General features: G+C 38.2%; 1 protein-coding gene across 1 annotated transcript in view; it reads left to right on the forward strand.

Annotated features, from left to right (window-relative positions):
- The window catches only part of HERC2 (HECT and RLD domain containing E3 ubiquitin protein ligase 2), a gene marked incomplete at its 3' end in the record, with an annotated part of 118,554 nt that overhangs the window by 39,935 nt on the left and 61,911 nt on the right, over window positions 1-16,708 (forward strand). The window contains exons 12-30 of the mRNA XM_082014277.1: window positions 2,816-2,973; window positions 3,420-3,533; window positions 4,908-5,159; window positions 6,091-6,284; window positions 6,827-7,027; window positions 7,696-7,924; window positions 7,999-8,123; window positions 9,455-9,633; window positions 10,583-10,767; window positions 11,104-11,259; window positions 11,536-11,721; window positions 12,854-13,024; window positions 13,131-13,234; window positions 13,348-13,498; window positions 14,117-14,331; window positions 15,221-15,353; window positions 15,463-15,590; window positions 15,712-15,907; window positions 16,506-16,642. Of these exons, the coding sequence (XP_081870403.1) occupies window positions 2,816-2,973; window positions 3,420-3,533; window positions 4,908-5,159; window positions 6,091-6,284; window positions 6,827-7,027; window positions 7,696-7,924; window positions 7,999-8,123; window positions 9,455-9,633; window positions 10,583-10,767; window positions 11,104-11,259; window positions 11,536-11,721; window positions 12,854-13,024; window positions 13,131-13,234; window positions 13,348-13,498; window positions 14,117-14,331; window positions 15,221-15,353; window positions 15,463-15,590; window positions 15,712-15,907; window positions 16,506-16,642 (3,214 nt within the window). The remainder of the gene's footprint in view (window positions 1-2,815; window positions 2,974-3,419; window positions 3,534-4,907; window positions 5,160-6,090; window positions 6,285-6,826; window positions 7,028-7,695; window positions 7,925-7,998; window positions 8,124-9,454; window positions 9,634-10,582; window positions 10,768-11,103; window positions 11,260-11,535; window positions 11,722-12,853; window positions 13,025-13,130; window positions 13,235-13,347; window positions 13,499-14,116; window positions 14,332-15,220; window positions 15,354-15,462; window positions 15,591-15,711; window positions 15,908-16,505; window positions 16,643-16,708) is intronic.

The following is a 16,708-nucleotide window of genomic DNA, read 5'->3' on the forward strand; positions in this document are numbered from 1 at the left end:
AGGGAGGGCAGGGACAGGTGACATTATAGTGGGAGTCTGCTACAGACCCCCTGACCAGGAAGACTGAGCAGATGAGGCCCTCTATAGACAGACAGGAGCAGCCTCACACTCACAAGCCCTGGTCCTTATGAGGGACTTCAGCCACCCTGATACCTGCTGGAGGGGCAACACAGCAGGGCATAAGCAATCCAGGAAGTTCCTGGAGTATGTTGATGATAACTTCCTTCTCAAGTGATAGAGGAGCCAACAATGAGAGGTGTGGTGCTGGACCTTGTTCTCACCAGCAAGGAGGGGCTGGTGGGGAATGGGAAGCTCAAGGGCAGCCATGGCTGCAGTGACCATGAAATGGTGACGTTCAAGACCCTTAGGGCAGTGAGAAGGCTGCACAGCAAGCTCACTACCCTGAACTTCAGGAAAGCACACTTTGGCCTCTTCAGGGACCTGCTTCGTAGAGTATCATGGGATAAAGCCCTAGAGGGAAGAAGGGCCCTAGAAAGCTGGTTAATATTCCAGGATCACCTCCTCCAAGCTCAGGAGTGATGCATCCCAACAAAGAGGAAGTCAGGCAAAAACACCAGGAGACCTTCATGGATGGGCAAGGAGCTCCTGGACAAACTCAGACATAAAAAGGAAGCTTACAGAGGGTGGAGGCAAGGGCAGGTAACCTGGGAGGAATACAGAGAAATTGTCCAAGCTGCCAGGGATCAGGTTAGGAAAGCTAAAGCCCTGATAGAATTAAATCTGGCCAGGGACATCAAGGACAACAAGGAAAGCTTGTATTGGTACATCAATGATAAAAGGAAGACTAGGGAAAATGTGGGCCCTCTCCAGAAGGAAATGGGAGACATGGTTACCCGGGATATGTAGAAGGTTGAGGTACTCAACAGCTTTTTTGCGTCAGTCTTCACTGGCAAGTGCTCAAGCCACACTGCCCAAGTTACAGAAGGCAAAGGTATGGACTGGGAGAGTGAAGAACTGTAGGAGAACATCAGGTTCGAGATCATCTAAGTAACCTGAAGGTGCACAAGTAAGTCTGTGGGTCCTGATGAGATGCATCTGTGGGTCCTGAGGGAACTAGTGGAGAAAGTTGCAAACCACTATTCATCATATTTGAGAAGTCGTTGCAGTCTGGTGAAATTGCCATTGACTGGAAAAGGGGAAACATAACCCCTGCTTTTAAAAACGGGAAGGAGGAAGACCTGGGGAACCACAGGCCAGTCACTCTCACCTGTGTGCCTGGCAAGGTCATGGAGAAGATCTTCCTGGAAACTGTGCTAAGGCATATGGAAAATAAGGAGGTGACTGGTGACAAGCCAGCATGACTTCACTAAGGGCAAATTGTGCCTGACAGATTTGGTGGCCACCTACGATGAAGTTACAGCATTGGTGGATAAGGGAAGAGCAACTGACATCATCTGCCTGGACTTGTGCAAAGCATTTGATGCTGTCCCGCACGACAACCTTGTCTCTAAATTGGAGAGACATGGATTTGACAGATGGACCACTTGGTGGGTAATGAATTGGCTGGATGGTCACACTCAAAAGAGTTGTGGTCAGTGGCTCTGTCCAAGTGGAGACTCATGATGAATGGTGTTCCTCAGGAGTTGGTATTGGGACTGGCGCTGTTTAACATCTTTGTCGGCGATGTGGACAGTGGGATTGAGTGCACCTTCAGCAAGTTTGTGGATGACACGAAGCTGTGTTGTGCGGTCAGCGTGCTGGAGAGAAGGGATGCCATCCAGAAGGAACTTGGCAGGCTTGAGAGGTGGGCCCATGTGAACCTCATGAGGTTCAGCAAGGCTCAAGTGCAAGTTCCTGCACATGGGTTGGGGCAATCTCAAGCACAAATATAGGCTGGGTGGAGAATGGATTGAGAGCAGCCCTGAGGAGGTGGACTTGGGGGTGTTGGTTGGTGAGAAGCTCAACATGAGCCAGCAATGTGTGCTTGCAGCCCAGAAAGCCAACCGTATCCTGGGCTGCATCAAATGTGACCAGCAGGTTGAGGGAGGTGATTCTGGCTCTCTGCTCTGATGAGACCCCACCTGGAGTACTGTGCTCAGCTCTGGGGCCCCTAACGTAAGACCTGTTGTAGAGAGTCCAGAGGAGGACCACAAAGATGATTGGGGGCTGAAGCACCTGTCCTTTGAAGACAGGCTGAGAGTGTTGGGGTTGTTCAGCCTAGAGAAGGCTCCAGGGACACCTTAGAGCAGCCTGTCAGTTCCTGAAGGGAGCCTACAAGAAAGCTGAAGAGGGACTTTTTACAAGGACATGTAGTGATAGGACAAAGATTAATGGCTTTAAACTGAAAGATGGTAGATTTAGATGAGATAAAAGGAAGAAATTCTTCCCTATGAGGATGGTGAGGCAGTGGAACAGTTGCCCAGAGAAGTTGTGGATGCCCCATGTCTGGAAGTGTTCAGGCTGGATGGAGCTTTGAGCAACCTGGTCTAGTGGAAGGTGTCCCTGCCCATGGTAAGGTGTTAGAACTAGATGATCTTTAAGGTCCCTTCCAACCCAAACCATTCTATGATTGTATGATTTTTTTTTTTTTTATAGTAGACAAATATTTTTAAAAACACTGCATTAATTTAATTGGAAATAGAAATCAAAGGCATTACTTCAGCGGTTTATATGTTGTTGAACAATCTGAACTTAATTTTTGGCTTGTAGCTCTATTTATGTCTTGATACTTCAGTCTAGTAATAAGGTTTGCAGGTAGAATTGCAGCAGTTGTTTTCCAACAAATACGTCACACCTTTTATTATCTACTCATCAGATCATCTTTTGTGAAATATGCCACCTTCTCTTTAAATAGCCCTCTGGAGGAACCAAAGATGATATCTGCTTTATCTGGAAAGCAAGCTGGGAAGCATGTTGTTCATATTGCCTGTGGAAGCACCTATAGTGCAGCCATTACTGCTGAAGGAGAGCTTTATACATGGGGACGAGGAAACTATGGCAGGCTTGGTCATGGTATGTTACTTGATATCTTAAAGTAAATAGTTTGTGAAAGAATTGTTTAGTGCTTATCTCAGATGATCTTTTGTCCAACTTGCCTAAAGCTGATTTGAGAAACATATATAATTTCACATGAAATAATAATGGGAGGAATTGTCTGAAAACCACTAAATTTCTATGAGTTGTGTGAAAATAAGCAGTTGAATTGAGAAGAAAAATTTGCATTGTTCTCTGTTCCCTTCCTTGTGAAGCAAAGGCTATTTCATGAGTTCAATCCATATTAGATACCTAAGAAACCATATGGGAGCTTAGTCATGATGTTCAAATCTGAAAACAAAACCAAACCAACACCTACCACCCCCGCACAACAAAACACCCAAAAGCAGTCAAAAATAAACCAAACAAAAGAACCTACCGGGCCTTCTTGGTTTTGCTTCTCACAGAGCTACTTTGTTTTTAAGGTTCTAGTGAAGATCAGACCATCCCAATGCTGGTCACAGGGCTGAAAGGACTCAAAGTTATTGATGTGTCCTGTGGGAGTGGAGATGCTCAGACTCTTGCAGTTACTGAAAATGGTTAGTAGCAAAATATAACTTAACACTTTAAAACAGCTTACCTTTTCTTCCTTACATTCTGAAGATATTTATACTGCAGACATTATGCTTTATTCTGGTGAATTCTATAAGAATTTGAAGCTGAAATTCCTTTTGGGGCATATGTGCATTTATACATTTTGCATATAATGTATGCAGATATATTTCCATACATAAATATGTAATATGTTCATTATGAAAATGCAAATATATATTTCAGTTTATGCTATATATACTTTAAATACTCATGTAAATATGTAATATACACACTGAATATTACATATATTTACATATGCATCTAAATTTTGTGCATTATTATATAAGTGCAAGTAACTCATGTTGTCACAACAGCCAAAATTTTGAGTAGGAGAGTTGTCGTCGTTACCTCTGGGAGGTGCCAAAGAGAGGCTGTATCGGAATCCTGCTTCCCAGCATCCCTGAGCAAGGTGCCTAGGCTGAGACAGATTCAAAACCTGAATTTCACTGTGTGAAGTTAAGCCCCAAAGTCATCCCTTAAAAAGCACATAGCTCTTGGAAGCTAGTTGTTCTTTTAAGATACTGCTGGTTATGGTGATGTGCAGTATTGAAAAGCTGAAAGGTTTGCTCATGCAGGAAATGGAAACCCAGCTTTCAATTTTTCTTGTGTTCCTCTTCGTCTTCTTGCATGCTTCCATTACTTATCAGAGTACCTGAGGGACTAGCTTATGCAAGTAGGGAACATAACCACATCAGAGTGTAAAACAAGACTTCCTTTTTGGATGTGCATGGGTTTACCATTCTTGAAACATAATTTTATTTCATGCAGAATGACTTGACTTAGATTCAAGGCTTAGATTTAGTAATATATTTCAAAAGAACATGAAAGGCAATAGGACTTTTAATTTCATTTTGTGGAATGGTTAAATGACAGGAACTGAAAATTAAGAAAACTGATTTTGCAGACAGTTTGGCCATTTGATGTAAAAAAAGATTTTGCAAGTTTTTACAAATAACACCTTACAATAAAATAAGGCAGTTTTTAACTAAAGATCGTACTACAGGCTTGATTTGTAGTAGATCCTATACTTCATAGGTTTTTAAGAAGGACTTTCTGTATACTGATGAATTTTCAGTGCATGTTATCTATTACATTTTTTATATTTAGTTTTATCAATGTGAAAACTTCTCGTAACTTTTTTTTTCTTACTATCATGAACTATTAGAAATTAATTCACAACTGCTGTTCTTAGATTACAATTTGAAAATTGTGCTTATTATAGAATCTCAGATTTTTAAGAACCTGCTTGTCAAAACAGATAACTTCATTACATGAAAAAGCAATACAATATTTTTTGATTTCTTTCCCTTGATTTAAAGGTCAGGTGTGGTCTTGGGGTGACGGAGATTATGGAAAACTGGGAAGGGGAGGCAGTGATGGTTGCAAGACTCCTAAATTGATAGAAAAACTTCAAGATCTGGACATTGTGAAAGTACACTGCGGAAGTCAGTTTTCTATTGCTTTAACCAAAGATGGCCAGGTCTACACCTGGGGAAAAGGTGACAATCAGAGACTTGGGCATGGAACGGAAGAGCATGTTCGATATCCCAAACTGCTGGAAGGCTTGAAAGGTAATTGTCAGAGCTGGAAACACTCTGAAGTTATTTTTGCTATTGTTGGAATGTTTTACCAGACACTAATGATCTCAGCGTTAAGCATGATGGTACCATGTACTCTGTCACGTTTTATGCTGGTTGCATTGAAAAAGGGAATAGTGCAAATTTCCCATCACTTCTGCATTTATACCTTAGAATTCTAGCAGAGTTAGAGCCACTATGACTATTTTAAATGCTGCTTGTCTTGTGTTCTCTTTATTCTTACCGCTTTTCTTTTATTAGGTTCACAGAAATGCTTATTTAAAACATGTATTTTTGCATTTTCGTGCAAGTATATACATATAATATTATAAGCTTAAACTAAGGCATGCGAGTGGAATAAATGAAAATCACAGGCAACAAGTAATGTTGCTAACGTTGTGTTCATGCCAGGACTTTTGACTAGTTGGTAACAGAGTGAAGATTATTTCTTCCATTTGTGAGAAACCTGAGGTTCTGTAGGGGAGGATGAGGAAGAAACCTCTTTTATTACTCTGTCTTTCCTAAAATTGTTGTTCGTATAATGATGAATGATTTAATTGAAAGTAACTTCTGAACTAATGACAACAATATAACTTTACAGTCTGTTCATAGATGGGGAGATCTTTTATAAACCTTTCCTGAAAAAGTATCTAAGTAGAAGGGATATAAAACAGAGAATTTTTTTTAAACTTGCAAACTTTTGTACTTAAGCTGTCTCTTAAGAATCTTTAAATATTTGCTAGGTTTTTCTTTTTCTGTACTCTTCCAATCCACTACTAAGGATTGGAAAGGTGAGACTCTTGACATCCATAATGTGTTCATAGTTAAGTATGGTTGTAACTAGCACAGTTTGCCTTCACTGATACTTTTCTGTTAATGATTGTAATCTTTAAGTTATATTTTCAATATTTGACTTCTCTATCAGGAAAAAAAGTGATCGATGTGGCAGCTGGATCTACCCATTGTTTAGCACTGACTGAAGACAGTGAAGTGCATAGCTGGGGAAGTAATGATCAGTGTCAACATTTTGATACTTTGCGGATCACCAAGCCAGAGCCTGCAGCTCTCCCAGGGTTAGACACAAAGCATATTGTTGGAATTGCTTGTGGACCTGCTCAGGTAAGTTTTATTTTGGAATTGTTAATTGTGGTTTGTCTTTGTCTGTCACTGAGACTAGTTCTGTACACTAATCCCAGTCCCTCTTTCTGTGTTTGCATGACTTTTCTTATTCTTATTTCTTATTCTGAATAAATGAAGGCTTGGAAGAAATAAATCCTGTGCTGTTCCTCTGCCAAAAGGGAGTGGATAACTAGGTTTGCTTCTCTTGGGTAGTCTGAGAAGTAGCTATTTACCTGTTTTGGTTTTTTGTCTGGTAGAGCAATTGAAGAGTTGTCAAGCAGAATGTTTCCTGCAGCAAAGGTAGTGAGGTAACTGGACTGGTATAACAGCACTTTGGAAAATGTGATAAGAGTTCTTTTCTGGGATTAGTAGGGTTTTATGTATGTTTACAAGAGTGTAAGTGGAGGGTTCTCTTCAACAGATGTGCTGATATTATTTCTGCATCTGCTATTACTGTTTGAAGGCAGATGTTAGCTTTACATCTCTAATCAGTGTCATCTTATATTTGGGAAATAACTGTTGAACTTTGTTTCCATTTATAGAGTTTTGCTTGGTCATCATGTTCAGAATGGTCAATAGGCTTGCGGGTGCCTTTTGTGGTGGATGTTTGCCCCATGACGTTTGAGCAGCTAGATCTTTTACTAAGACAAGTGACAGAGGGAATGGATGGCTCCTCTGACTGGCCCCCTCCTCAGGAAAAGGAGTGTATGGCTGTGGCAACATTAAATCTTCTAAGGCTTCAGGTACCTTTAATTTCTCTCACATTGAGCAGTTATTGAACTAAATGTTTCAGTAAATTGCTTGGATGAAAGTAGCAGACTTACTGTGCTTTAAAATGTTTTTATTGATTTAAAAAGTTAAATAAGTACAAAATAACTTCCTACTGTTTCAAATTTGGCAGCTAGTGATTGTTTTTCTTCTCAACGGCTTTTGGACTCATTAAAAATGAACTATAAAAATAAAATGTAAATGGCTTAAGCCTTGTATACTCACTGAATAAGCATATACACTCAGGGATTTTGAGCATTTCTAAGAACTTTAAATATCATTTTTAAGAGTGAATATCCTCTCTAGAAGGTATCTTGACAGTGACTGAGGATGTGCTGCTTTTCCTAGCATACTGTAGCAAAGTAGAAACAGTTTAAGTTATTCTTTAAGTTATTATAGTTCAGAGTATTAGGGGATATAGTTAAATATGGTTCATCATCTTTGAGTATTAGTTTAAATTCAGTATGTTTTTGGGCAAGCCAGTGTTTCCCTTTAACGTTGCAAATTTACAGATGAAAATTTCTATCTTGGTCAGTAAACTTACTCAATTGCTCCAGGATTTACTTTTTTTTTTTCCAAGTTCACATGTCTACTTAATTAAAATTTGCCTCTTTTTTTTTTTTTCTCTCTTTCTTTTTTCCAGCTTCATGCTGCCATTAGTCATCAGGTGGATCCAGAATGCCTTGGCTTAGGTTTAGGCAGTATACTGCTCAACAGCCTGAAACAAACAGTGGTAACATTAGCAAGCAATGCTGGTGTTCTTAATACTGTGCAATCAGCCGCTCAAGCAGTGCTGCAGAGTGGATGGTCTGTGCTACTGCCAACAGCAGAAGAGCGGGCTAGGGCTCTCTCGGCACTCTTACCCAGTGCAGGTTGGTCCTGAGATTTAAACCTATTTGGTTTGTGCTTGCATTTCTAGTCCATTAATAGCTGCTTCCATTCTTAGTTTCAGGAAATGAAATGAATGTAAGTCCAGGCCGTAGATTTATGATTGACCTCTTGGTGGGCAGCTTGATGGCTGATGGAGGCTTAGAGTCTGCACTAAATGCTGCTATTACTGCAGAAATTCAGGTATGTTTCAGCAGCTTTGCAGTTCTGTATAAGCAGAATAAGATGATGTATCAAGTATTTTCTGAAGTTTGTGGTTTGATGTTATCCTCCTTTGACCTGAAATTTGAGCCAGTGTTTGTATGGAAGCATGAAGCATATTCTCCTTTTTAGTAGTGTTTCTTTTTGTTGCCTAGAGTGATGATTTCAACATTGGTAACAAACCTTTTCATAAAGCTCTGTAATAGGAGCATAATTTTACAAAGTGCTTTGTACCTTTCTGTGGGATTCTTGAGTTCTTCACTTCCTTGATTTCACCCATATTTCTCCAGCTGAAATTTCAGCCTTCTTACTTATGAATTCAGAATGAATGAATTCTTTGCAGCATCCCAAATTTCCATAGGTTCCATTTCAGACTGGTTCTAATGTTTAACAGATGCTGACTATTTATATAAAAAGATGAACAAAACATTCTGTATATACTGCCATCTCTATTAACCTCTCAGAGCTGGGACATCCTCTGCACAGAGTGCTTTAAATTGCCATATCTATGTATGGCTGTGAAAACAAAAATGTGCTTTTCCCTTGCTTCTTTATCTGTTTAATTCTTTCTAGTATACTTTTGTGGTTTCTCTGCACTGTTGGTAAATGGGGAGGTTTATGATGCAGAGGAAATGCATGTATTAAGTTTTGCTTTAATGCAAAGTCTAGCATTAGGATTTTCTGTTGTATTTAAAGACATGCAGGACTTCTTGATTCTTAACCAAGTCTCCTAGGGCACATTTACATTATAGCATAGGTTGGAGAAGTCTGAGTCAACTTCAGATATATGCTGAAAGTGATCTAGGTGGTAGCATGCAGCACTGCGCAGGTTAATTTACATTGTCTAAAGCCTGGATGAATTTGTCTCCAAAGACTTCTGTATGACTATAGCTCAGTAGCAAATCTAACCTAGGTTCTTCTGCAGTGGACTGGCTTTGTTACTTTTATAAATGCAGAGTAAACATGCCTTCAGTTGTGAATTGTGCAGCAGCTACTGGCATGTTTAAATGTATAAAGAACAGAAATCAATGAACTTGGTTTGGTGGAAATTGAATTTGGAGTTTGTCTACTCCTGTTTGCTTTCACACACCCCCCCGACCCCCCTTTTTTTTTTTTCTTGTAGTTCTTTACAAAAAAGTGTGCCCATGTGGTTGTTACAGAATATATGATACACATTTGTCTGGTAGGAATTGTTTCATTTCTGGCATAGGTAAAAGTAACTTGATCTTGTCATCATGAATACTTGTTAGTAAAATGTTTCATAATCACAGTGGCAGTTTATGAGTTTTCTTTAACTTGACTTACTTTTTTAGGATATTGAAGCAAAAAAAGAAGCACAGAAAGAAAAAGAAATTGATGAACAAGAAGCAAATGCATCAACACTTCATAGGAGTAGGACTCCATTGGACAAAGACCTTATTAATACTGGAATCTATGAATCTGCAGGAAAACAAAGTTTACCATTAGTTCAGTTAATTCAGCAGTTATTAAGGTAATTGCTTGGAACTTGTCCTTTATTTTGTACAGAAGATCTGTTTAGATGTTTTATGAACTGCTTAACTAAAAAATGACTAATTTTGGTTAGCAAATACGTAGTGTCCTGCTAGCATTTTAGCTCCTCAGAATTTAAAATAATGAACATTCTCCTAGCTTGTCTGTGGTTTTGCTATTTTATGTTTGCTAAGGAGCAGAGTTCTACACTTAATTACCTGATTTAGAAAGACTTACTGCCTTGCTATTATGGATTTTGATACTTCTTCCTGTACTCTGAAAGTCTGTGCAAGAAATATAGGACAAACATTCAAAAGCCTGTCCTTACGAAGTATGAGAATCAGCACAAATTTATTTAGAACTGAGTGTTTTGCCCTGTTTAGTTAGAACTCAATATTTTGCCTTAAGGAGGCTGTAGCTGGGGCTATAAGAGGGGCAGAAACATGAATTTTAAATTCTTGACACTCAGAAAGAATTGTGAATGCATGACCAGTAGGGTGCTGAGAACAAAGCTTCTTTCTGTCAGCTACAAAGTACTTAATATGTAGCAGGAAGTAATTATGAGATTACTAAGAAATTTATTATGCTTTTTCACTTAAGTGTGATGGTAACCATGTAATTTAATCGGTACTGAGACTCTTTTGAACCACACAGTATCATGACTTTTATTGCAACCTTTCAGTGAAAATTGTCAGATTATGTTTTCTGTAGCAAGTGATGACAAGAAATACAAAATTGATGTATTTTATGAATCCTGTTAAACAAAATGCCTCCACAAAAACTGTTGACTTTTTGGGTACAATGGTGCAAAGAAGGGAACATCCTACAAAGAAACCTTGCACAGGTTTCGTATATATTTGTGTGATATTCTAGCAAAATCTTAATCTTTGTTTCTGTGGACTGTCCTCACTATGAGGTCCCTTTAAGTACAATACTTTTATACCAATTAGGAACATCGCTTCACAGACGATAGCCAAACTAAAAGATGTTGCTCGTCGCATTTCTTCCTGCATGGACCATGAACATTATAGCAAAGAAAGATCTGCTTCTCTGGATCTGTTGCTCCGTTTTCAGCGTCTACTTGTTAGTAAACTTTACCCAGGAGATTGTGTTGGGCAGATTCCTAATACATACAGTAAGTTATTGTAAAAAAAAAAAAAAAAAAAAAAAAAAGCCCCACCCTCCCCAAGCATTTCTGTAATAGCTCTTTTACAAGATAGCAGTTTCTTATTTTAATTTATCTTCTTGTCTTATTCACCAGCCTAGCTGCTGAGTCTGTCTGAAGAGTGTTTAAAAGTAGTTTCTTTAAACTGTTTTCTGTAAAGGAAAGAAAGTTTTAAAAAGATGTGGTTTCTTAATTCAGTACTAATACTGAGTAGCTACATTTCAGAAGAGTCTGAGAGTTTTTGAAATCTGTTTCTTAAATATGACTGTGTGATGGTTTTCTGTGTTCTTCCTCCTTATTATACAGGTCCTGACCTCTTAGGCGTTGGCTCTTTACTGAAGAAATACACTGCTCTTCTGTGCACGCACATTGGTGATATACTTCCTGTGGCAACCAGCATTGCTTCTACTGGTCATAGGCATTTTGCAGAAGTATCTCATGTCGTAGATGGAGATTTAACAGGTAGGTTTTTCTTTGCAGTCCTCCTTTCCTTCTCTTCCACGAAATTACAAAGTTATATTGTAGATGTTCTTGAAAGTTCTAAATGAGTAAAAAAGAGTCAATTTAACCTTTTGATTGGTGGGAGCGAAAGAGGGCAAATTTGATGGGGAGGGCAAGAGCTTTGTACTAAAGCAGTAATAGAAGGCAGAATGTATTGCTTGGTGATTTGCTTCTGTGATGCTATAAATGTAGGCCTTGAATTCAATCTGAATATCTTTTATGTTTTCTGTGTTTTAGGCATTCTTCTTCCAGAACTGGTGGTTTCTGTAGTGCTACTGCTCAGTAAAAATGCTGGATTAATGCAGGAAGCTGGTGCTATCCCTCTGTTGGCTGGCTTGCTTGAACATCTAGACAGATTTAACCATTTAGCCCCTGGAAAGGAAAGGGATGACAATGAAGATTTAGCATGGCCAGGAATAATGGGTATGTACTACTAGCATCTGGACTACTTATTTATGTTTTCAAAAAGTAGTTATATAAAAATGGTGACTGTTGATGAACCACTCTCAGGAGGGGAATTCCACTTTACAGTACAAATTTTTATTAACCAATTCATATGGCAGTCATATGGCAGTATTTATTTCTGTCAATAAATTCTTAAGTTCTGTTAGGATTAAGCAGAGAACAAATGCAGCTGTTTAAAGAAGTAGTTCACATCATTCTGCATCTTGAGTGTGCAAAGTTGCAGTAAAAACATGAGTAGTACATCTACACATTTTGTTACTACATTCTATCTGTAATGTGAAGGGAGACTCATATGAAAGCTTTGAAATAAGAAAGTTTTCTTTTCCCAGGGCACTTTATAATATGAGCTGTGTCTGGGATGAAAAGAGAAGCAGAAAATGTGCATTTCTAACTACGAGCATTTTACTGGTGGAGGGAGGAATGAAACATGGTTGGCATAACCCAAGAGAGCTAAAGGTCACGCTGCTAGACAGTAGTGTGTTGGGGAGAGCAAAAACTACGTGAAAATTCAGTTACTGGTCTAATAGAGCTAACTGAGATGGAGGCACATGTGTGTGAACATTACTCTGATGTTTCTTGCCTGGATGAAATGACCTTTGGTTTGAAATGGTTTACTGATATGTAGATTGGAAGAGCTGTAACATGTATGTAACCTTCCTTCTTTTATTTAAAAAAAAGTCAAGATTTAGACTGAAGTTAAGTATACAGCCAATGCCTTGTAGGCAAGCATGTGACAAACTGAAGTAATTTGGAGGGAGAACTGACTAGAGCAGAACTGACTAGAGCAGTGGTTTGCCAGAACATCGATTGTTCTGCTCCATCTCCAAACAAAAGAGCCATATAGATGGGCAATGCTAGGTCTTTGACAGTGTGACATTGGAGATTAGTGCATAAAAGGATACAGCATACAGACAATTTAATTGCATAATACGGAACATCTTGATAGCTGTTTTGACTTTTGAGCATGTAACAAGACAAGCAGCCTTTGAATAGAAGTGAGGAATTTGGTTAGGCACCTATTAAAAGAATGTTCAGAAATTACTTTCTGTTTTTATGTTGGTAAGTTCTCTGTTCTGTTTTATACCTGTAGGTTCATTTTTTACTGGCCAGAGTTGCAGAAATAATGAGGAGGTGACACTTATACGTAAAGCTGATCTAGAGAACCACAACAAAGATGGAGGATTTTGGACAGTTATTGATGGGAAAGTGTATGATATAAAGGACTTCCAAACCCAGTCTTTAACTGGCAATAGCATACTTGGTGAGAATCAACATCTGAACTAAAGACACAGATTACTTCTGTTTCAAAACTAGATGGCATAAACATGTTTTTAGATATTCTGCTGACTACCTCATTCTTTCATTAGCTCAGTTTGCAGGTGAGGACCCAGTTGTTGCTTTGGAAGCTGCTTTGCAATTTGAGGACACGCGGGAATCAATGCATGCCTTCTGTGTTGGCCAGTATATGGAGGTAAAATGTTACATATTAACGTATGCGCACTTTCTAAAGTAAAGTATTGCTTTGCTTTCAAAATTCTTGTTGAAGCTCAGTTCTAGCTTTCAACTCCTATTTCTTTTGATTAGCCTGACCAGGAAGTGATTACAACACCAGATCTCAGTACTTTGTCATCACCTCTAATAGACACAGAAAGGAACTTGGGTCTTCTCCTTGGACTGCATGCTTCCTACCTGGCAATGAGCACACCACTTTCTCCTCTGGAAGTTGAATGTGCCAGTAAGCAGAACTTCATTTTGAGCCTAAATAAGTGATAAATACAAGAAAAAGATACAGGCCAAATAAATTAACTGGAAATCTAGCACGTCTTTAGTTTTGCTGTCTTCTTCAGAAGGTCTTTATTCTTAACATTAATTATCACACTCATCAAGGTCCAATAATTTATCAAGATTTAAATGGGGATTAGATAATTTTGAACAGTTAAATATCTAGAATTTTATAATATGCAAGATAAAAAGAATATTGGAAGAGAAAGGAGACTCTGTGTAGCACAGTTGTCTCACTAATTTGTGCTCAACTAAGAGTGCCTGAAACATCTGTTGTTGGATTCTGTCTTGTTGGGTATCTTAATTTGGTGAATAGAGGCTATAATTCAATATTAATCACAGCAAAATAGCTAACGCCCTATTATCTCTAGACAACTGATAGCTGCCCTGTTACTTAATTTTTTCTTATTTTGTTTTCTTATTCTTTTTTTTTCCTGTGAAAAACTTTCAACAAATGGAGGACCTGCTAAGCCTTGTTTGAAACTGTGTATAAATCTTATTTGAGGGAATTGTTGAGGCTTGATAGCTTAATCTTTCATCAGAATATACATTTGTGTGTTTTTTCTTTTAGAATGGTTGAAGTCATCTATCTTTTCTGGAGGCTTGCAAACTAGTCAGATTCATTATAGTTATAATGAGGAAAAAGATGAAGACCATTGCAGTTCACCTGGTAACACTACGCCAAATAAATCAAAGCTATATACACATCGATTAACTCTGAGTGACCATTCACAACCTTTTCTCCAAGCTATTGCAGATAATAATATTCAGGATCACACTGTGAAGGTAAGCCCTCAGTAGTTCTGTTCACAAAAAAATGTTGCTGAAGGGTGACAGTGGTGGCCGAAACAGTTTTATTGGTGAAAATTCTCCGAAAGTTATAACAAAACAATTGAAAACACTACTTCAGAATGACTTTTTCTGAAAGGAGTGGTAATGGATAAAATTTGTGTATTTCACTTGTTATCATAACTACAGTTTTTTCTTTTGAATTTTTGAGTGTGAGAACTAAAAAGTTTAAATGTTTCTTACAAAAAAAATCAGTAATGCATTACTTTCCATGTCAACTTTTAATAGTATTGGCAGACGCTGCTCACCTCCAGTTGAACTAAGATGGAGTTTTCTTTGTCAAAGTGCAAATGTATTTTGTGTGTTAGGTGCATGTATGCTTTTGCCTTAAAGTCTCTTTGTGCCTTGGGGTTCAGGTTTCACCTAGTTGGAATTGTGGGTATTACGAAAACCCCTAAGATTTACATTGATCACTGTCTTCTGTAATACCTTTAGTTTTTCTAACCCTTTGAGTTCAGGTCCTTTATGAAAAAACCCCAAATTAAGTCCTTGCGAGGATAGGGTAGCAATAATGAGTCGGGAGAAGACAATTGAAAATACTGTTAGGTGACCTAGCTATCTCAGGATAGATAAAAACAGTAGTAGCTTTGATCCTTGAGCCATGTTGCTCTTCATACAAGAAGAGTGATACAGGGTATTCTTTGTAGTACTGGGTTGCAATTGCTATGTATTAAATAGTGCATACTGCATGGTATATCTCGCTCCTGAATGTTAGTTCAGATTGTGGAGGTTATTCAGTGCTACTTAAATGCTAGCTGCAGTATTTTAGGTCCTTTCATTGTATTTGAAACCAAAGTTAAATAGAGGCTGTTGTGTGTTTTTATAGGACTTCTTGTGTCAAATAGAGAGATACTGTAAACAGTGTCACTTAACAACACCAATCACATTCCCTCCTGAGCATCCTGTGGAAGAAGTAGGACGTTTGTTATTATGTTGTCTTCTGAAGCATGAAGATTTGGGTAGGTAGGCTTGTGGTATAGCTGTCCCAGAATACATTTGGGACTAGTTTAAAATCTGCTGTGGATGATTTTGGAAATGCATATTCAGAGATTGTCTTTTCCCATTAAGGTCATGTAGCACTGTCTCTTGTTCATCCCGGTACCCTTGGGGTTGACCAGGTAAAGCACAAAACCTTACCAAAATCAGTAGTGGATGTGTGTCGTGTTGTCTACCAAGCAAAATGCTCACTGATTAAGGTAAGCCTTTTACCTGCTGAAGTTTAGATTATTTTTCATTTGAAGTGTTTTATTAAAAGGTTATAGATTGTTCATTTTATTGTATATTAAACAGTAACCTGTCTTTCAATGCCTTTTCTAGACCCATCAAGAACAAGGACGTTCTTACAAGGAAGTTTGTGCTCCTGTCATTGAACGTTTGAGATTTTTATTCAATGAGCTACGTCCTGCAGTTTGCAATGATCTCTCTATAATGTCTAAATTTAAACTTCTCAGCTCCTTGCCCCGATGGCGGAGGGTAGCTCAGAAAATAATTAGAGAAAAAAGGAAAAAAAGAGGTAAGACAACTTTAACGTGTTTTCTTTGAAACAATGAAAATCATCTCATTCCAAATTTTGTTGCTCTGTATTTGAGACTCTTGTGAGCTAAAGCATCAAAGCCATTTGCTCTCTGTGGCATTTGCACGACTTTCTCTAAATCTGTGGTTACATGTCAATTCCTACAGCAAAAACAGGCAGGCAAGAGAGTCAAGTTTAGATAAGGCATGCTTCTTGTGTTCCAGCATATTAAAAATGATCCATCAATATCAGTCCATTTGAATTGGTTTTAGTAAAGGTTAACTAGAAGTTGCACTTACTAAAAATCATGTATTATTAAAGCAGTGCAGTCAAAGAACTGTTTAACTGGAAATAAATTAATGTGGTGAACAAACACCGAAGTGCTTTTGAAGTTGGTCTCTAAAGATAAAAGCATATTGCAGATATTACCAGAGCTAATTTGATAATAGTTGGACATACTGTTCACCAAGAGTACATTTCAATTTTGTTACAGGCAGAACTTAAGCATTCTGTATGCTTAGGTTATCATGCAAACCTGAAAATGTGACACTGTAAAATGTTATCAGATTACCTGAAAGAATAATTTTTTTTTTTCTAGTGCCAAAAAAATCTGAATCTGCTGATGTGGAAGAATCCAAAATTGGAAACGAAGAGAGTGATTTAGAAGAATCCTGTGTGGTACCTCACAGTCCTGTACCTATAGATAAAAGGCCCATACCAATCAAATCACCTAAGGTGGGATACTAGATTTTGAATCAACCTTGTGAATAAAAACAACAGGAAGAAATACTGGCTAAAGCA

Source organism: Phaethon aethereus (genome assembly GCF_964289735.1).
Source record: "Phaethon aethereus genome assembly, chromosome: 1".
Taxonomy (NCBI): domain Eukaryota; kingdom Metazoa; phylum Chordata; class Aves; order Phaethontiformes; family Phaethontidae; genus Phaethon; species Phaethon aethereus.